Source organism: Oenanthe melanoleuca, chromosome 11, assembly GCF_029582105.1.
Source record: "Oenanthe melanoleuca isolate GR-GAL-2019-014 chromosome 11, OMel1.0, whole genome shotgun sequence".
NCBI classification, from domain to species: domain Eukaryota; kingdom Metazoa; phylum Chordata; class Aves; order Passeriformes; family Muscicapidae; genus Oenanthe; species Oenanthe melanoleuca.
In genome coordinates, this window is record NC_079345.1 from 12,989,643 (window position 1) to 13,007,581 (window position 17,939).

At 40.0% G+C, this 17,939-nt stretch overlaps 1 protein-coding gene across 2 annotated transcripts; it reads left to right on the forward strand.

The window, feature by feature from the left end:
- The first annotated feature begins 385 nt into the window (after positions 1-385).
- N4BP1 (NEDD4 binding protein 1) lies at positions 386-17,616 on the forward strand. 2 transcript variants are annotated; one of them, XM_056501029.1, is made up of 7 exons: positions 386-797; positions 3,156-4,912; positions 9,228-9,358; positions 9,751-9,847; positions 11,114-11,221; positions 12,613-12,720; positions 14,707-17,616. In XM_056501029.1, the coding sequence occupies exons 1-7, from the start codon at positions 555-557 to the stop codon at positions 15,020-15,022; spliced, it is 2,760 nt and encodes a 919-aa protein (XP_056357004.1). In that variant the 5' UTR covers positions 386-554; the 3' UTR covers positions 15,023-17,616. The 2 variants fall into 2 exon arrangements, with proteins under 2 accessions (XP_056357004.1, XP_056357005.1); XM_056501030.1 differs by lacking the exon at positions 12,613-12,720 and having other exon boundaries at positions 399-797.
- Positions 17,617-17,939: the final 323 nt, after the last annotated feature.

Consider the following 17,939-nt stretch of genomic DNA (forward strand, 5'->3'; position numbering starts at 1 on the left):
GGACTGGAGCATCTCTCTTTGGAGGAAAGGTTGAGGCGGCTGGGCCTGCTTAGCCTCGGGAAGAGACGACTGAGAGGGGACCTATGATGTGTATAAATATCTAAAGAGGGTGTGCCGAGAGGATGGACCAGGCTCTGCTCGGTGGTGGAACTGATGCGTAGGAAGTTCCACCTGAATATGAGGAAGAATCTCTTTCCTGTGCAGTGGCTGCGCACTGGAACAGATCACGCAGAAAGGGTGTGCAGTGCGGAGTTGGTGCCGGCCTGCCTGGCCGCAGTGCTGTGCCTTGTGCCCCGGGATGGCCCGGCCCGGGCAGGCCCGGCACGGCCCGGCCGACCCGCCGCGGCCCCGCCCTGCGCCCTCACGGGCGGGGCGGCCGCGCCCACACCGCGGCGCGAGGGCCGGGGGCGGGGCCAGCTGCCGGTGCTAACTATGGCGGCGCGGCTGCGGGTGGGCGCTGCCCGGCGCCGTCGCGGGCCGATGACGCGGGCGGTCGGTGCGGCGTTTCCCGGTGTCGCTGTTCCCGATGCGATGAGATTGTGCACCCCGCGCTGATGGCGGCCCACCGGACACCGCACGGCTCCGCGCCGGGGCCCAGGCTGGATGAGTTCACCGTCCCCGCCGAGAAGAGCAGCCTCCTGGAGCGCAGCCGGGGCCGCATCGAGGGCTTGTTCGCGGTGCAGTTGGCCATGCTGGGGACGCAGGGGGACTGGCAGCCCGCGCTGCAGTCTCCGAGAGCCAGTGCCAGGATCTGGGTGCAGCTGGCGGGCTGCCCCAAGGCCGTGAGCAGCGCCAAGGTACGGGGCCGGGAGCGGGCCGGGGGGCGCTGGGGCCGCGGGCAGAGGGGTTTCCGTGCGGGGAGGCCCCGCCGGACCGGCACCGCCGGGGCCGCGGGCTGCAGGAAGAAGGGGCGGGGGAAAGCCGAGTGCCTCAGGAGGAAACAGAAACAGCGCTGCTTTGGCAGGTGGGTGTGTGCCCGGTGCCAGGGAGTCTCCGGCCGTGTTGACATAAGCGTAAGGAATAAAGCAAAACAACTCAGCTGGAAAGTGCAAAGTTCATGGGCACCGTGTTATGAAATAGTCCAGCCCGCAGCTGAGCATGAGGGTGGGCCGAGTTTTGTTTTAAAGCAAGATTAGGGTGTTTCGCTTTCCTTCTTCCTCCCGAAGTCAATAAATTCCTCGGAGTTGTTTGGGCGTTGCCATGTTTTGCCTCACAGACTTCGCTTATTCTGTGGCATTTAGTGTCTCGTTGGCAAAGCTCTTACTAAAGCTTAACGCAGCTAATATTTCCTTCATGTAAAAGTTGTCAGACCTGAACAGCTTCACCAGTCTGGAGCAGATAGTTCTCTTTTTAACCCAGCTCTAACGCGAGAAGAGGACCGTCTATGCAGGTTGAATCTGAGGGGGCAGTAGTTGCTGTGGAGTGTCTTCACACGTGTTAAATATCTTGAATAAACTTTGGGGGGAGTTTCTCAGCAGTAATGCTGAAATTGATATTACTCATAATGAACCTGGCAAGTACAGCTGTTTGAATCATGTGGTGAGAATTTTGGTGTAAGCAGTAGCTAGGCTGAAGGTCCCTTTCAAATCCAAACTCTTGATATAGGGGCGTTGGTTGGTCTGTTTGTTTTAACTACACTTGGATGTTAGTGGGGATCCGGAGCATGTGTTAGTTGACTGATCTCAGACTTGGCAGCCCGCTTTCAAAAGCTTGATTCCTTAACTGTGTGTCATGCACGTGTTCCTCAACATGCAGTGCACTTCTTTATAATGAGTTATAAGGAAAATGCTATTAATATATAGGGGTTTTAATTAATTGACTCTGAAATTTACTCTAAACCAATTTGCCTGGGCTCTGAGAATCCAGAAACTGTTACAGATAGCTATTTTTCTCCTGGCATCTACAGTGCAACTTCCCTATGTTTCAGGAAATTGAAGGACAAGAAATAAATAGCGCAAGATTTCAGTTTTCTAATTGCTCCTTTTCCGAACAAGATTAAAAAATGTTTTCTACTCTTAATACTTTAATGGGTATAAGAAACTTGGTAGAGCAGTTTTTAGACACTGTCTGGGGGAATTATTGTCTAGATAGTACAAACAATTGTTTATCTTCTGTTGAAAGCTTTGGTGATAGTAATTTGTATTCAAATTCATGAGTTGCATGTAATTTATATGCTCTTCACTACTGCTTAGTAAAAAAAAATTTTAAAGTTCCTAGATTTACAGTATCCTTTTCACCAGTTGTTATCTTGCTGCTCTGCAAAAGCAGTCATGTGATGAGTAAGGCGTGGAGAGTAACCCTGTGGGTTTTGCTGCGGAAGCAGTTTCTGCTGATACGCTCCTGAGGCAGCCTGCCTTGATACGTGATGATGTAACTCGAGGTGATAGGAAATGGTGTTATGTTAATCATTACCTTGTGGTGGTTCTTAGTTCCATTTAAAGGAATTAATGTTTGATACTAAATATAGATTATAAAACATGGTATATTTATTCTGCAGACACAATGACTGCATGTTAGACTCTGGTTTCGTTATATTAAAGAATTTTAAGCACAGAAAGAGGCAGTTTGGGAAAAATAAAGCTATCTGAAAGAATAAATAGTATACTGTGTTGATATAATTTTGAACTCCTGACACATTTAAAAAGAGGTAGTATAGCGGAATAACCTGTAGTAGATTACAGATGGCAGAAATAACGTTGGGATTTTAATTTATTTTTTTTAAGTCTTTGAAAAACCTGAACTTCAGGAACGCAGAAGTATCTAGAGCCTGGAGTTTTCTAAGTCAGTAAAAAAAATATAGGATGGCTGCTGGCATTATAAGCCTTAGTAAATGTACTTTGAAACTTTTTAGGAGTTCAAGTTTATGGACTATGTAGAGCTTTAGTGAAAGGCATTTGTTCATTAAGGGTTCTGTTTGGCGAAAGAATGGGGATGGAAAAATAAATCTGACAGTCTTTTAAATTGTTTGCTCTACTAATTAAGTTACCTGTTACTATCAGGTATGAACAAGAGAATATTAAAGAGAGCCTTCTATGAGATCTATTTAAACAGCATTTTAGATATTGATGTTTTATGTCTGTTGTCCTGTTTACTGGCAGTGTTTACTTAGTTATATTTTTTTGCAGCTATTCACTCTGCTCTCTTTCTCCTCTTAGGAGTACATCAAGGGATTGTGTGAACCTGAGCTAGAAGAAAAGGAGTACTACCCAAAGGATATGCACTGCATCTTCGTTGGTGCACAGAGCCTGTTTCTCAACAGTCTTATCCAGGATACCTGTGCTGATGTAACAGTGCTGGAAATGGGGTTGCTCAGTATTAAGGGGGGTGCAGAAGCTGTCGTTATGGCTCAAAGTCATGTGCAGCAGTTTGTAAAGCTTTTTGAGAATAATGAAAGCTTATTAAGTGACAATGAATCAGAGATTAAAAAGCAGTTCAGACAATTCGTAGAAGCACATGCAGATAAGTATACAATGGATTTACTGATTTTGCCCAGTGCACTAAAAAGAGAACTCCTAGCTCTCACCCAAGCTGATGTTTCTGGAGGGGAGACTGCCATCATAGATCTCACAGGCTCTGAAAGCCCACAGCAGCTTAGACAAAACAACACGTCCAAAGTCATTGCTGCAAACAGAGATGGAAGGGCAGGTGGGGAGGAAGCAAGAAGCAATGCTGGCACACCTGTAACTGAGCTTATGAAGCAAATGGACACTGTGTTTTCCAATGCTCCTGAAACAAGGTTTGTTCCCATAAAGGACCCTCTGATAGAGGCAGTGGCCTTTAAAGAGAGGCAGTCATGTAAAAGGAGGTCTTCTGATGGGGAGGAAAGGCTCCCTAAAAAGCATTTCTCTTTGGAAAATGATCAGCAAGTGAAATCTGCTTTACACAAGAATCATTCAGACCCCGATGCAGTTATTGATCTGGTTTTGGATAGCTGCAATGAATCAGATGGTTCTACTTCCTGCCTTAAAGAAGGTGATGCTCTCACTGAGGAAATGGAATATAAGATTCTTGTGAACTTTTTCAGAACAATGGGATATTCCCAAAATATTGTAGAAAAAGTTATTGGTATCCTAGGACAATCTGTTGAACCATTAATATTGCTAGAAGAAATTGAAAAGGAAAATTTAAAGTTTAAAAAAGAACATGAGGAGTCATCTCAAAAGCCTAGAACTGTCAGTCTTCCTTTAGGAAATAATATAAATAATTCAGAAAAGCTAGAAGACAAAGGCATTTCTGGGAATAAAAGTCCACTTAAATCCAGTCACACTTCAAAGGAGACAAAAAATGAGTATCACAAAGTAAGAGGTGCTCCAGACATGCAAATTGATTCAGGAGATAAAATGCATAGATTGGTATGCAAATCTTCCCCTCCCAGCAAAAATTCAGTTCTGTGCTGTGAACAGAGAGATGTTATTGCCCCTGGTAAGAATCACAACTCAAGGTCAAGCAATATAGAAACTGATGGTGGGGTAACTTTCAGCACTGTGCAAGCTGGAGCTCTAAAAGATGTTGGCTTTATAGCAAGAGGGAGCTCAGATGTGCAGCATATCTCATGTGAGAGTAAAACTGCATTTCAGCAAAATTCTGCAGGGCCCTCAGCTGTGCAGAACAGCCACCCTGGTTCTGAGGAGCAGCTGGGACACTGCAGCTCCTCTCAAGCAAGGCCCCTCCACCAGCACTTTTCCCAAACCTCACATTGTGACAATCCTGTCCCAGACTGGTTACTGTCTTCACAAAAACACCCTTCAAATTCAGATAGAGACACAGTGGGACCACATCCAGATCATTCAGTTACTGGAGTTCAAAGATTTTTGGACTCTCTGAAGAAGCCATACAAACTGGAGTTGATAAATGAACCTGGAAAACCATATTTAAAACATATAATTATTGATGGAAGCAACGTTGCAATTTCGTAAGTATTGTTCTTTTCAGTTCTTTATTAACAGTTCAATGAACTTTCAGATTAAATGGGGGCGAAGAGGTTGCAGTGGCATGTGTGAAGATTTTGTTAGCTAGGCTTTTGGTGTGCATGTACACACAGTTGTGCCATTTCAGAGTAACCTGATTTGAATCACCAGTGTTCAGCCCAATGTAATACTTCAGTCAGAAGTAATCTCAGGGCAGGCGTTGCTCTGTTGCAATCAGTGTTATGCATGAAGTTTAGTTTGCTTTGCCAGTGCCTAACAGCAAGGTTAAATTATTGTCAATTTAAGGGATTTGGGGGATTTTTTTGTGCTCTTAACATCTTATAGTTTTAAAGTGGAGGTTCTCATCTAGTAGTGACATATTTCTCCTCTAACAGCGCTGCATATTAGTGCTTGGATCCTATTATTTTTTGCAAATGTATATATGTGTATTTGCCAACTATAAATGTGCATTACTGAGGTTCCAATATTTCCTTCTTGCACCCCAGCAGATTGCCCTGCTCAGCAGCTGGGCTGCACACACCCCACATTGGAGTAGGACATAGTAGCTGGGTGCTATTGTCATACAGTCTCTGAAAAGATTATATAACACCTGGTTTCTACCCAACCAAATGAAAACTGGGTATGAAATGTAAAGGACAGAGCTGCCCCAAAGTAGCAGAACCATCGAGATATTTAAATGTCCCTCTAAATAATCAATACTTGGGGACCTGTTGGTTTGATCATGTAGGTATTCTGCAGCTTCCCTCTGGCTAAACAAAGTCTCATTAGTTTCTTGCATTTCATAAAGTGAAGAGTTGTTTGCAAAATTGCTTTGAATTGTTCTCGATTTTACTTCTCAATACCTTGAGAACTGCATCCATGCCTATACTGGTTCAGGGTTCTTTTGGCCCCCTTTTTGATGAGGATGTGGATATTAATTTGTCACCCACGTGCTTAGACTAATGCTACATGGATTTCTGAATTGTTGCTTGCCTCATGTCATAAGTCTAGAAAACTGCAAAAGCTGCAGAATTTTTTCTTTTGACATGTGCAGCACTTTGGTCTGTTATCACTTTGTCTCAGGGTGCTTGTGGAATGAGAGAATGCCCAGAGTTTACCCTAGCTGCTAACAAGTATTTTTTTAAATTACCTGATTTTCTAATGAAGAAAACAGGCCTTTTGAGGGCAGACTGCAATACCCAGTTGTTGGGTAATTTAAATTTTATTAAAATGGAAGAAACTCAGAATGAAAGAATAATTGAATGGAATTATATCTTCCTAGAATAGTTTGTACTTACATATGTAATAATGTGTACTTACAGTGGTGCCTCCAATCAGAAACATCAGGCACCCAAACAAGGTGGGAAACAAAGGGTAAGCAGTATTATCCTTTGAAGCCTTGGTAAACTATTTACCTGAATCATAGCCCAAGTGGAGGGGCACCATTTTTCCTAGACTTTGGGGAAGAAAGCCCAGGAGTTACCGAGTTGAGTTGTGACTGGGAGGGGGGAAACTTACTGCTGCCCTTATAGCCAGGGTCCTGAGGGAGGCCCTTTGAGCTCTTCTGGGGCTCAGCAGCTGTGCCAGCACCTCCCTCGAGTGGGACACTGCTCAGAGCTCACAAATCGTCACCTTTGTGATACTCAGAGGACTGTTCCTGGTGACGAAGCTCCCACACACCTCTCCACACATCCTAAGGTGTGACCCCTGCCAATACAAAGGGAATTGGTGTGAGCATTTCACTGACTCTGAGTGGAATTCTTTGAGTATCTTTAGGCACAGATAATTAGGTGTTCACATTGTGTATCTCTGTAAGTGTGTGAATTAATCATGGTATGAATGTTACTGCCTCAAATCTGCAGTTAAGTCTTGTTACTATAGTGAGCCCTATGGAATTGCTTTGTAAATGTTGAATTTCTCAATGATTAAGTGCTGCTAAACCCTTTTGCACCCTTATCTTTGCATCCATATGCTTTGCATCCTCACCCCCTTCTGCATTCTTGGCTTCTGTGTAAATCAATCCAAACTGATTCTAATTGGATCTTTGTATGCCTTAACCTGTGCAGTAAATAATGAACTTACTCTTCACAAGTTCACAAGAGTGAATGTTGCCACCAAACTCCGTGAAACCATATTTTCACAAATTCATATCAAACCCTGCCTTTGGCAATACCTTTGTCAGTGTTTTTTTAAGCAGCCAAACCACTCCTTTGAGACAGTATTTACTTTAGTTACAAACCAAAGGGAAAGTGTTACATGTCCCAGAAGGCAATCTGCTCTTTGCTGCTTTGTGTTGCTTATGATCATCTTTTGTTTAATTTAGGAAATACCTTTGTAGGGTCTTCACAGGCTTTTAAAGAACTGGGAAAACCAGCATTTGCAATGGCTTTTAGAGCAGAGATGCAGTCTTTGAGATGGATAACTTGAAAAGACCATCTTGCTATGATGATTTGCTGTCCCTTCATGTGGCTATCTAACTCAGTTAAAGCATTTCATATTTAATTTGGTTTAGTGCTGACATATTTTTTGTATTATAGCTTACAATAATTTTACATGTTGTTTGATAAAGTTGCTTCTATTTGCACGCTTTTTTAAGATGTAGCAGAGGAGGCTTTTGTGATAAGTCAGGATGAATCAGGAGCTACTTTTCTAAGCTTCAAAACACTTTAAAAAACAGTACACTGTGTAGTCCAGCCAGCTTGGAGCTCTAAAACAGAAGGAAAAATAAGCAGAGAAGGCATAAATTTTGACATGAATATTGAGACCTCTACATTTCTTGAAGACCAGTTTAGAATCATTAATTCATTGAAAAATATTTAACAGAGTTTTCCAATTTAATTACTAGGATGCCTAACTTAAATTAGTGGGATGATGACTGCATTTAAAGTTTACCTCCCAGAAGGCTTACAGAGAGTAACTCTTCTATGAAAATTGCCTTCCTTTATTTGACTGTTCTTGACACCAAGAATGCTTAATTTTATTAAGGGCAAGTGTGGCTTAGTATTTCTTTTTCCTCTGGAAGTTCTGTTAGTAAGTCAGACTGTTTTTTGCATTTTATATTTCAGATATGGCTTATTCATTTTTCTGCTTTTCTACATAAAGAATTCATCTCCAAATTCAGAAGTCCCGAATAGATTTAAATTTTGATAAACCTATTTTTTAAAGAATTTACAAAACTGGAAAAGGATAAATGAATGCTACTAAAGGCTGAGTTTCACTGTGAAGTATTTCCATGGAAATCTTCTAAAGACCATTATGTTGGGAAGATTTTTTGGTCGGTTAAACTAGGGTTTAAGGATGAGATTCTCTTCAAAACTAATAGGGGCTTACTATTAGGGTAAATAATATGCACTTGCCTTATTTGGGAGACTGGTTTAAAGAAGGAATAAAAGTACTTTGTAGTGATTTGACATCTAATTCAAAACATAGATTATACGCTATTTTGTAATAAATGTTTTGGCTGTTCATGCCATCAGTGCTCCATCTGTGTCTTTTCTAGGGAATCATATCTTTGTTTTGTCTAAGTGTAACCTCTATGAAAATGCTGGACAGTTAATGTGGAAAATGCTGGTTAGACAGTTAATTGTGCCATGTGTTAAATATGCAGATAGGGTCATTGGGATAATTCCAATTGGGAAAGGCCTCACAAGGTCATCAGTTCAGATCTTTGTACCTTTGTTGTAGGCAGTTGCTTTTTTTTCTGGAAGTCACTTAAGGGAGTTGTAAAAACAGATAAAGAACATCTAACATTTTTAAATGGAGGAAAAAAGATTAATGCCAAAAAACAATGTTTGGAGAATATTTCTTCAAAGAAATTTTATTATTTTGCTTCAGAAACAATTGTTCAGACTGTTGAAAGGAAGGGAGAGGAGACCCTAATAATTATCAGAGAGCTGTTCAGATGTAATCTTTGGTAATCAGTTGAACCAAAAGTGTTCTGTTTTGTAGTAGTGCTGTATTTGGAACTACTATAATATTGGATTATTATAGTTTTAATCTATACTCAATGGAGTTCATAAACCATCACTATGGCCTCTTTTTTTAAAGCTAAACCGGCTTCTGATTACCACTGTTGTTGTGCCAAGGAAACTGAAAGGAGACTGAGCTATAAAGTTGCAAGGTGATATATCTGTTCTCTTTTGCTGAAGAGCTCCTTCCATTTAGAAGATTTTTCAGCTATAACACCCATCTGCCTTTTCTTTATCTGAGGCTCTATATGGGACTTTCAGCTTCACTTTGCAAGGTTTTGTTCCATTTTCTGTATTTCTGGTAGTAAAACCCTAGTGAATTTCATCTCCCTTCTTTTTGTTTCACCTTCAGTCATGGTCTAAGGAAATTCTTCTCCTGTCGAGGAATTGCAATAGCTGTTGACTACTTTTGGAAACGTGGCCACAGAAATATTACTGTGTTTGTTCCACAGTGGAGAACAAGACGTGACCCTTCCATTACAGGTGAGGGTCATTTCATAATGTTTCCTTAATTAAACCAGACTATAACTATTTCTTTGGATACTTCTGTGAAAAATAAATGGAGAAGGAATGTTTCATCAAATGTTGAGCAGGAGCAGTCTGGCTGCTCAACATGAGTAATTTGGTTTCCATACACAGTGTGAGAGATTCTGAAATGCTGTTTAGGCTAACAGACATGCCATCAGTGGAGGCCTTTTTGGGTTGGTGTTTGTTTGCTCTTTAATTTCTAGTTTTGACCTCCTCTACCCCAGTTTTATAGTATGAGCAATTCTTCAGCTACCAATGTCGTTTCTATAGCTTAATTGGTACATAAATAGCCCATTTTCTCCCTGCTAATTATATCTCACACTAATTGTTAAATCATGTTTTAACAGAGCAGCATTTCTTAACACAGCTCGAAGATGTTGGAATATTGTCTTTAACCCCTGCAAGGATGGTTTTAGGAGCAAGAATCGCTGCTCATGATGACAGGTACAGAATATACATAGTTTTAAAGTCTTCTTAAACATCTAACCATTGTAAAAGCTTAATATTTCATGAGCAGTTTTATGAGGTAGTTCTGCAGTCTTTCTAGACAGAACTATGCATCCAACTTAAGACTGAGTTCTACCACTGTTACATTTTTTCACTGCTGTAGGAAACACTACTATGTATTCAGAAATTTTATGGCAATTAAAAAAAAAAAAAAGTCAGTCAGAAGAATTAATCTTCCAGTAATGTTTTTATGTTTTCCTGGTCATCACCCTATCTCTGAATTACCTTTTATGCTTGGGGCATAAGTCAGCTACGATTCAGACACTATTTAGCTCCATTTTCTTCTTGATACCATGTTGGCGCACAGACCTTGCTGTGTGTTTGGAGCTGTGTATTTGTAACAATGTGTAAGCCAGTGAATTTCCAAGTTAATTTGACCACCAAAGATGAACTTCAATACGTGGAGATCGTCTGTCAGTGAACAAGACACAGTAAGCTTTAGGAGTCTGCATTGTGGGAGTTTTCTAGTACTTCACAGTGTTTTATATACACCCAGCCTTTCATAAGAAATGTTCTGGCAGTGCAGTTGAGATTACTGTGAAATAAGTGTTGTAATAATATTTTCACTTTTGTTAAAAGCATGCACTTCTCTTCAAAAGGACACGTCCATTATCTTGGGCTAAAATAGTTTCAAATGGCAAAAAAATGTATTTTCAGAGATATTATAAAAGAAAGCAATCGTGGTTTTTTCTTAATAAATCAGTAGTTATGTTTTGTAATAATTTATTTAACAGAAGGGTTTTTAAGAAGTGTTGACAGAGCAAACAACTAACATGCAGAACGCTGACTTGCAGAACACAGACATTAATGCTAAGCAAAAAAGTGTATGGAAAAGTGTATGGAAATGAGTTTGTGTTGGCTTGTGTAATAAATACTGTACTGTTCCATAAAGCAAGACATTTACCTGTGCAAATATTTAGATCATGGGGTTTGGGGGCTTTTGCTTGTGTGGGTTTGTTTGTTTGGGTTTTTTAATAGGGAAGAAAGTTTCCCATGAAAACTCTGCTGCCCTAAATAAATGCATGCCACCCAAAACGTTGTAAGTTTAAGGTGGGTAAAACCAGAGTAATTTCCTAGTAATCAATGTGGTTGTTTTCATGCAAATAGATTACTTTTGAATGATGAAATGTTTCGTTTTCTAGATCTGTGGATTGTTTTCAGCAAAGCAAGCTGTCTTAGTGATCTTTGAAATTAATTTTACAGATTTTTATTACACCTTGCTGCTAAAACTGGAGGTGTTATTGTGACTAATGATAACTTCAGAGAATTTGTGACAGAATCATTTGCCTGGAGAGAAGTTATTCAAAAAAGGTAATTATTGTATTTCTGTGAAATCTTGATGTCTGTCCTTGCAGAGTTGTAGGCACTCTACCTACATGTGTGATTTTGCTATCTTTAATTTATCTGTCATGCAATTCTGGTAGATCCAAGTAAAGTACTCTGTGAATCACTATGATGATTCATGGCCTTACAGTCATGTGTTGAGTAGTATAATATCCCTGTTATTCATCTGTTCTGTCATGTATGTATACTAATTGCTCACATAAGCAGGGGCTTGGTGTAACAGCACACGTGTCACTTCTGAAGGTCAGTATTGGATCTTGTTTGAGCAGAGACATGATAGCTGATGAGGATATACAGTGTCACTTTTAATTGTTCAGAATCAATCACTCTTTATTCAAGTGGGACGGATTGGCACAGCTAAACAAAATGAACACTTGTAGCATATCCATGTAGTCATTTCCCTGCAATTGATGTTCTTTGGGTTTCCGTGATTTCACTTAGTTATCAAATATCCCTGCTTCATCTTGTGGACCTTGTTTCTGCTCATTCCTTCTTGTTTCTTTGTTAGTTTGTTGGGTTTGGGTGTTTGGGATTTTTTTTTCCCCCGTTTCACTTAAATCAGGTTATTTTACTGCTAGGGTGTGATCTGCTGTTAGTGAAATTTTCCAGTGGCTGGGGTCAGTATAGCTCTAATGACATAAGTAACTAAAAACTTGCCCTGGATTCTCACAATATAGCTGTGAGACCGTGGAGTTGATGCTGGCTAATCATGTAAGCATGTAAATCCTTTCTTGAGTGAATTCTACCCAAGTCAGGTTCTGTTCTCCCTCAGAACTTTAGCAAGAATATTTGGCATGGTATCTCGAGTCTGTGGTTTTTTTAAGAGCTTATGTTAACATCTGCATCAGTTTTACTTCTGGGGAAATTCCACTGTACCAAATCTTCTCCTTGCAGACAAATTTCAGTTGAACTGGGTTTTTTTTTCAATGCAGATTTCTACTTGTCTCAAAGTGATTGCAGAAAAAAAAGTTTTGTATCTTAACTGTAAACATTTAATGCTGTATTTGCTACTTATGTGGCTTTCTGCTAACACAGGCATTTCAGCTACATGACTGAAGATCCTTGCAAGGAAGGGGAGTTAAAACAGCCAAAAAATCTGTTATCACCTAGAAAATTCTACCATAGCCTTGGTGCAAGTTTTTTGTCATTAAAACAAAGTTCTGTATTCTGCAGTGTAATACAGAGTTCACAGCTCCCGTGAAATTTTTTTGACAGGGAATGCTGGTTGTCTTGGGTTTACTAATTAATCTTCAGGGACTCCTGATGTGGTGTCTACTCTAAGGAAATTCATCCTGTGCTACAAAGGTGAAGGACAACAAGGGTATAATACCTTGTTATTTAAAAGAATTCTCTTGCAGGTTGCTCCAGTACACTTTTGTTGGTGACATATTTATGGTTCCTGATGATCCTTTGGGAAGAAATGGACCCAGATTAGATGACTTCCTTCGAAGTGAAGGCTATTCTAGGTATAAACACTGTTTTCACTTTTGTTTGACACAGTTACTTCACATTTGAAATAAACTGTGCTCCTGGTTCGCTCACACCTGTAAAGCATAGTAAAGTTAAGCAGGAACACTGCAGCATATAGCAGTTTAACAAAAAAAAAAAAACCAAAAAACCCCATTTTTCCTGTTACTTCAGTTGGTTCAGAAACTGTTGGTGACATTTGCCTCTAATTGAGATCTCTCTGGGAACTAAGGTAAGTATGACAAAGCTTCTTATGAGATTTGGCTGTGGTGTCTTTCATTCACAGGTGTGTTAAGAGCACCCAGAGGTGCCAGAGATGTGAGTATGTGTTAATTACACTGATGTTATCTAAGACACCTTGGTTGGTCACTTCTTCATAGTGGGACAATAGGTGCTACAAACACTCTTCCCTAGGGTTTTTTTTGTCACAAGGGAGACACTTCACCTCATGGTTGAGGATACTTTACTGTTGTCAAAACCATTTTTGAGGCATTGTTATTAAATCTGTTTGGTTTTGAGTAATAATTATAAGTATTAATTAACATATATTGTTCATTTAAGATGGGTGTATTTTTAAATGTGCACATATTCAAAGTATGAATTTAAGAATGTTTGCTTTTTTGCACAAGATAATGTTCTTTCACTGGTTTAGGAATTAGAAATGCTAGTAATTTTGAGGAGTATTGAGAGGGCTTTTAAAAACAAGTGAGGTAACTTAAAAATTTGCAGTAGAAAAGGCAAGCCATGCTGAAGGATTAATACAAAGAATGAGCAAGATTCTCATCTATTGTAAACATTTGAGAAAAGTGGAACATTTTTATACTATAGATTACAAGCTGAATTGAAAATAAGTGTGTTGATATTAAAAGAGCAAGTGCAGTGCTAAAACTCCAGAAGGAAATGCTAAGTATTCAAGCTCTTGTGCAAAACCTTTGAGATGACTGTGTTTTAGCTGCCTGTGTCTGAGAGAAATAAAATGAAAACAGAGTGTTCTGAGGTAGGTAAGTGTGATAATTGTAGAAATGGAGAGACTCTTTTGAGAAGACCACATAAGAGCTTGGTTTTTTATCTGTAAACTTGGAACTGGATGGGCAGGAAGAACAGAGAAAAGTTGCCAGTGCAAAGAGTTAATTCTGTTCCTTCCCTGTGACTTTTCTACATGAGTTAAATGATACAGAAAGCATAAATGGCACCAGGAAGAAGATAGAAACTGGAAGGGTCATCAGCAATTAGAAAACCTTTCCATGCTGAATAACGGGAGGTGTCATAACCCAAATGCTTTTAAAATAGAGCTCTGTAAGATACTGTTTCCTGTGGTGGTAGGAAACTAGGCTGTAACATGAATTTCACATTTCTCTGAGATCTGCTGGCATCTGAAGTAGACTGAACTTTAAATTTTGTAGTGCTAGCAGTGTATAGAGTAGCAAAACATTAAAAGTCTGAAATGAAATCTCAATAATTAAGGAAGAGTATTTAAATGCTGAGATTTGTTAAAACAACTTCATTGCCCTGTTAAGGATACCATACAAGGGAAACAAGGCCCTGATCTAAATATGAGCTCAGCTCAGTGAAGGGCAAAAGTACATGAGGAATACTCTCATGAAGCAGTCTTGGAAGCCCCTTTGGTCTATCAGCATTTTCACATGTTCCACATCCGTGTACATGTGTTCAGTGTATCTTATCTGTACCTTATAAAACAGTCTTTGGCTGTTGCTCTAATCTGCCAAGTAAAGGACTCACAGCATATTGAGGCTGTTCCTGGGTGATATTAATGTTAGTTGTGCCAGATTCAGATTGAGTACTGTTCCACCTCCGGTTTTGTTTCACTTTGTAAGAATGCTTGTCATTTGATTCCATTCAGTAACTGGCTGAGCAGCAGGGAAGTTTGTTATACACATGTCTCTTTTCTCTCTCATGTGCAGAGAGAGCTATAGCTAGCATCTCCTTTAGCTTAATTAATTAAAAATTTTTATTTTGTTCCATAGAGATCCTTGGTCAAAACAGAAGGCTTTACAGAGCAGTGAGACACCTTTTTTCCTCCCCGAAGTGAGCAGTAGCAGTCGACAGCCTGGAGGCAGAGTGCATGATGATCGTTCATCCCCGTGGCTTCCACGGGAAGAAAACACAGAGCCTTATCCAGCAACTCCACCACAGAGATCTGCCTCAGAAACAGTCCAGCTAAGAGAAGCCTTGGTCAAAATTTTTCCTGGCTATGATCAAAGGCAGAAGATTGATCAAATACTAGCTAATCATCCATTCATGAGAGATCTCAATGCACTGTCTGCCATGGTTCTTGACTGAATGCTTGCACAGCTTTTATATCACACCTACTCTGACTAATGATTACCAGTGTGAAGAAAAATGTTGGTCTTTTATGTTACTTTGTGAATATTAAAAACCTAATTTTATTTGTATAAACAAAGATATTTTTGTGTATGTTCTGTTGCTAATAGATGCCAGGTTTTGGTAAATTAAAAACTGCTACTACTACAGATTTGTAGTAATATTTTCTATGAAAAAAAATCTGCTTCACTTGAATTGCTTATTAAAGCAGTGGCAGTACTCTTTTGAGCAGTGTGTTAATACTTTTTACAAAACTTTTTCTGGAAGGCAGAATTCCTGTCAGTTGGAGACCCACGTGTGGGAGCAGCTGCCAGCAGGTGGCAGCCGTGGGACCATGAGGATCTCCAGGAAGGGCATGAAAAGCCAAGAAAATCCATTTGCTCTTTCAGGCTGGAAATGCTGTGCAGATAAATTCACAGCTCTCATCGGGAAAAGGTGACTTGAATGCTTTAAAAGATCTGAAACCTACACTGGTTTTTAAATTGGGAATTCTGTTGACTATCAGTATTCTTTCAGAATAGTTTTAATATATTGCACTGATACCTGTTTGCCTTGCCTGTTCTCGGTGTGAATGGTGTGGTGTTAACAGAACGTGATGCTGTCTAGAAATGGGGTTTTTTTGTGCAGAGCTATAGCTGCAGTCAGCTCTACCCCTTTAGATCTGTTCTGGGATCTAGCCCAAAAGTAAGGGGGGAAAAGGAAGATCATTTATGAAAGCTGACCAATAGGACCACTTTCAAAAGCAAAACAAAGTTAAGACTGTCACTATATCTGTACACATGTAAGTCTGTTACTCCTTCTTTTTAACCAGTCTCTGGTACCAAGTGTTCACATAAGTAAAATCAAACTGGACTGTAAAGAAAATGTGGGCTCCAGAACTTACATTCAGTTTCTGATATGCTGAGCCTTATCCTAAAGCATTAGTGACTTTCTCTTCCGTTCCATGGGGGTCTGAAATCACTCTGCTTATATTCAAAAGAGCTGAAATATACTTGAGGAACTTGGGGGTTTTGAAAGATTGTCTTTTTCCATGGTTCTTTCATGTTTTGTGAAGTCAGAAGGCAGTCTCTGTTCTTCCCTTAACACAAGCAACCTGAAAGAGAATTGCAGCAAGAACAGAAAAGTTTTAGGAACAGTAGTTACAACTTCTCAAAAATAAATGTGATGATGAAGAAAGGCCTTTAATGTTTCTACATCTAAACTGACAAATTTTAATTATTCTTTATTCTGTATGCATGGGAGAGTCGCTATTCAGGTGGGCAGAGTCCTTCTGACCAGCATGTTTGCCAATTAGTTCTTACCTATGAAGTGTTATGTAATCTCCAAGTTATAACCCTATAAAAACTTAGGCAGGTTCCTAAAGCCTGTTATCACTGACTGCAGTTGGTATCATTTTAATAAATAATAAGAGAATAAATCACCAACTCCCTTGCACTGCCTGGGGGCCTTGTTTACATGTGTGAACATGCTCTTTGAAGAACTTGTCTTCTTTTCATTACATATATCCCTGGTTGCATATGTTGTTTTCACTTTTTAGGTGCTGGTGTGGAAATATAAATATAATGTAATCTTTATTTCATAGAGTCACAGAAGAAGCTGATTTGGAAGGGACCCACAAGGATCACCCAGTCCAACTCCTGGCTCTGCACAGGATAATTCAACAATCCGACTGTTCCTGAGAGCATTGTCCAAACACTTTGTGAGTTCTGTCAGGCTTGGGGTTGTGCCCACTTCCCTTGGCAGGCTGTTTGGTGCCCAACCACCATTGGGGTGAAGAGCTTTTTCCTGATCTAACCCAAATTCCCCCAACTTAGCTTCAAGCTTCAAGTCCTGTCACAAGAGCAAAGAGATTAGCACTCTTTTTCTTTCTCTATTTCTTTCTCCAAAGTCTGTTTCTGAAGCATGCCTCATGCTATTCAACCTTTGGTTGCTGCAAAAACACAACTAGAAGCAGTGTTTTGAGTGGAAAATAACAGGGACTTTCCCTTTCATGTGAGTGGTTCAGCATTTCCCTGTCCCTCCTTTTAAAGGGGTAAAGTCCTGAGACTGATTCCTGGTGTGAGCCCAAGTGCAGCATTTCTGTGGCAAATACAACAGTTTACTGTTAAAAGGAGTATTTTCCATTTTAAGAGCATGTAATGTAAACAATTTTATTGCAGTTGTAAACAAGCAAAGCTCAGATGAGTCCCAGTAGTCGGTGCTAGTGCTGCTGTTTTCCTTCCTGTTTTAGTGCCATATTAGGGTAGCTCGTGTTTTGGAAGAGCATTTCTGAACCAGAGAGAGTGTGCCTGTGAAAGTTCCATGACAAACAGTGACTCACACAGTGTCTTTCTAATACTGGCAGAATTCCTTCTGTTTTGCAAGCTTGCAGGCTGTGTTTGATATGAATGCCTTTCTTGCTAGAATTTTGTTTAGCTGCACTAAATGCTCTTTTTAGAACTGGGCCTGGTTTATGTTCTGGATGGCTCTGTTTTATTGGAAAGGTTGTAGCTCTGCTATAATTCATGTATAAAACCAGTTGTTTTCATAAACACAGTTTAGAATAATAATGACTTTGCAGATTCCGAGAACTAATCTGCTGTCTGGTATTTGGAGGAGTCTGGTTATATAAGTAGGTGTTTCTCTGATGTGTTCAGTTTCTCTTTTATCACAGGATGGGAACCCAAGTGCCTTACAACAGTGTAACCCATGGTGTTCAGACTATTTCTAGCCTTCCTGACTGCTACTGTTTGTACATTTTGTACATAAATCTACCAGTTTTGTATATGTTGGTATTTAATTCTGTACATACAGTGCAAATACTGCAGTGCTCAAGTAGATGGTGTAGACAATGACATTTAAAAGACAGATTTTAGATTTGTACTTTTTTTACCTG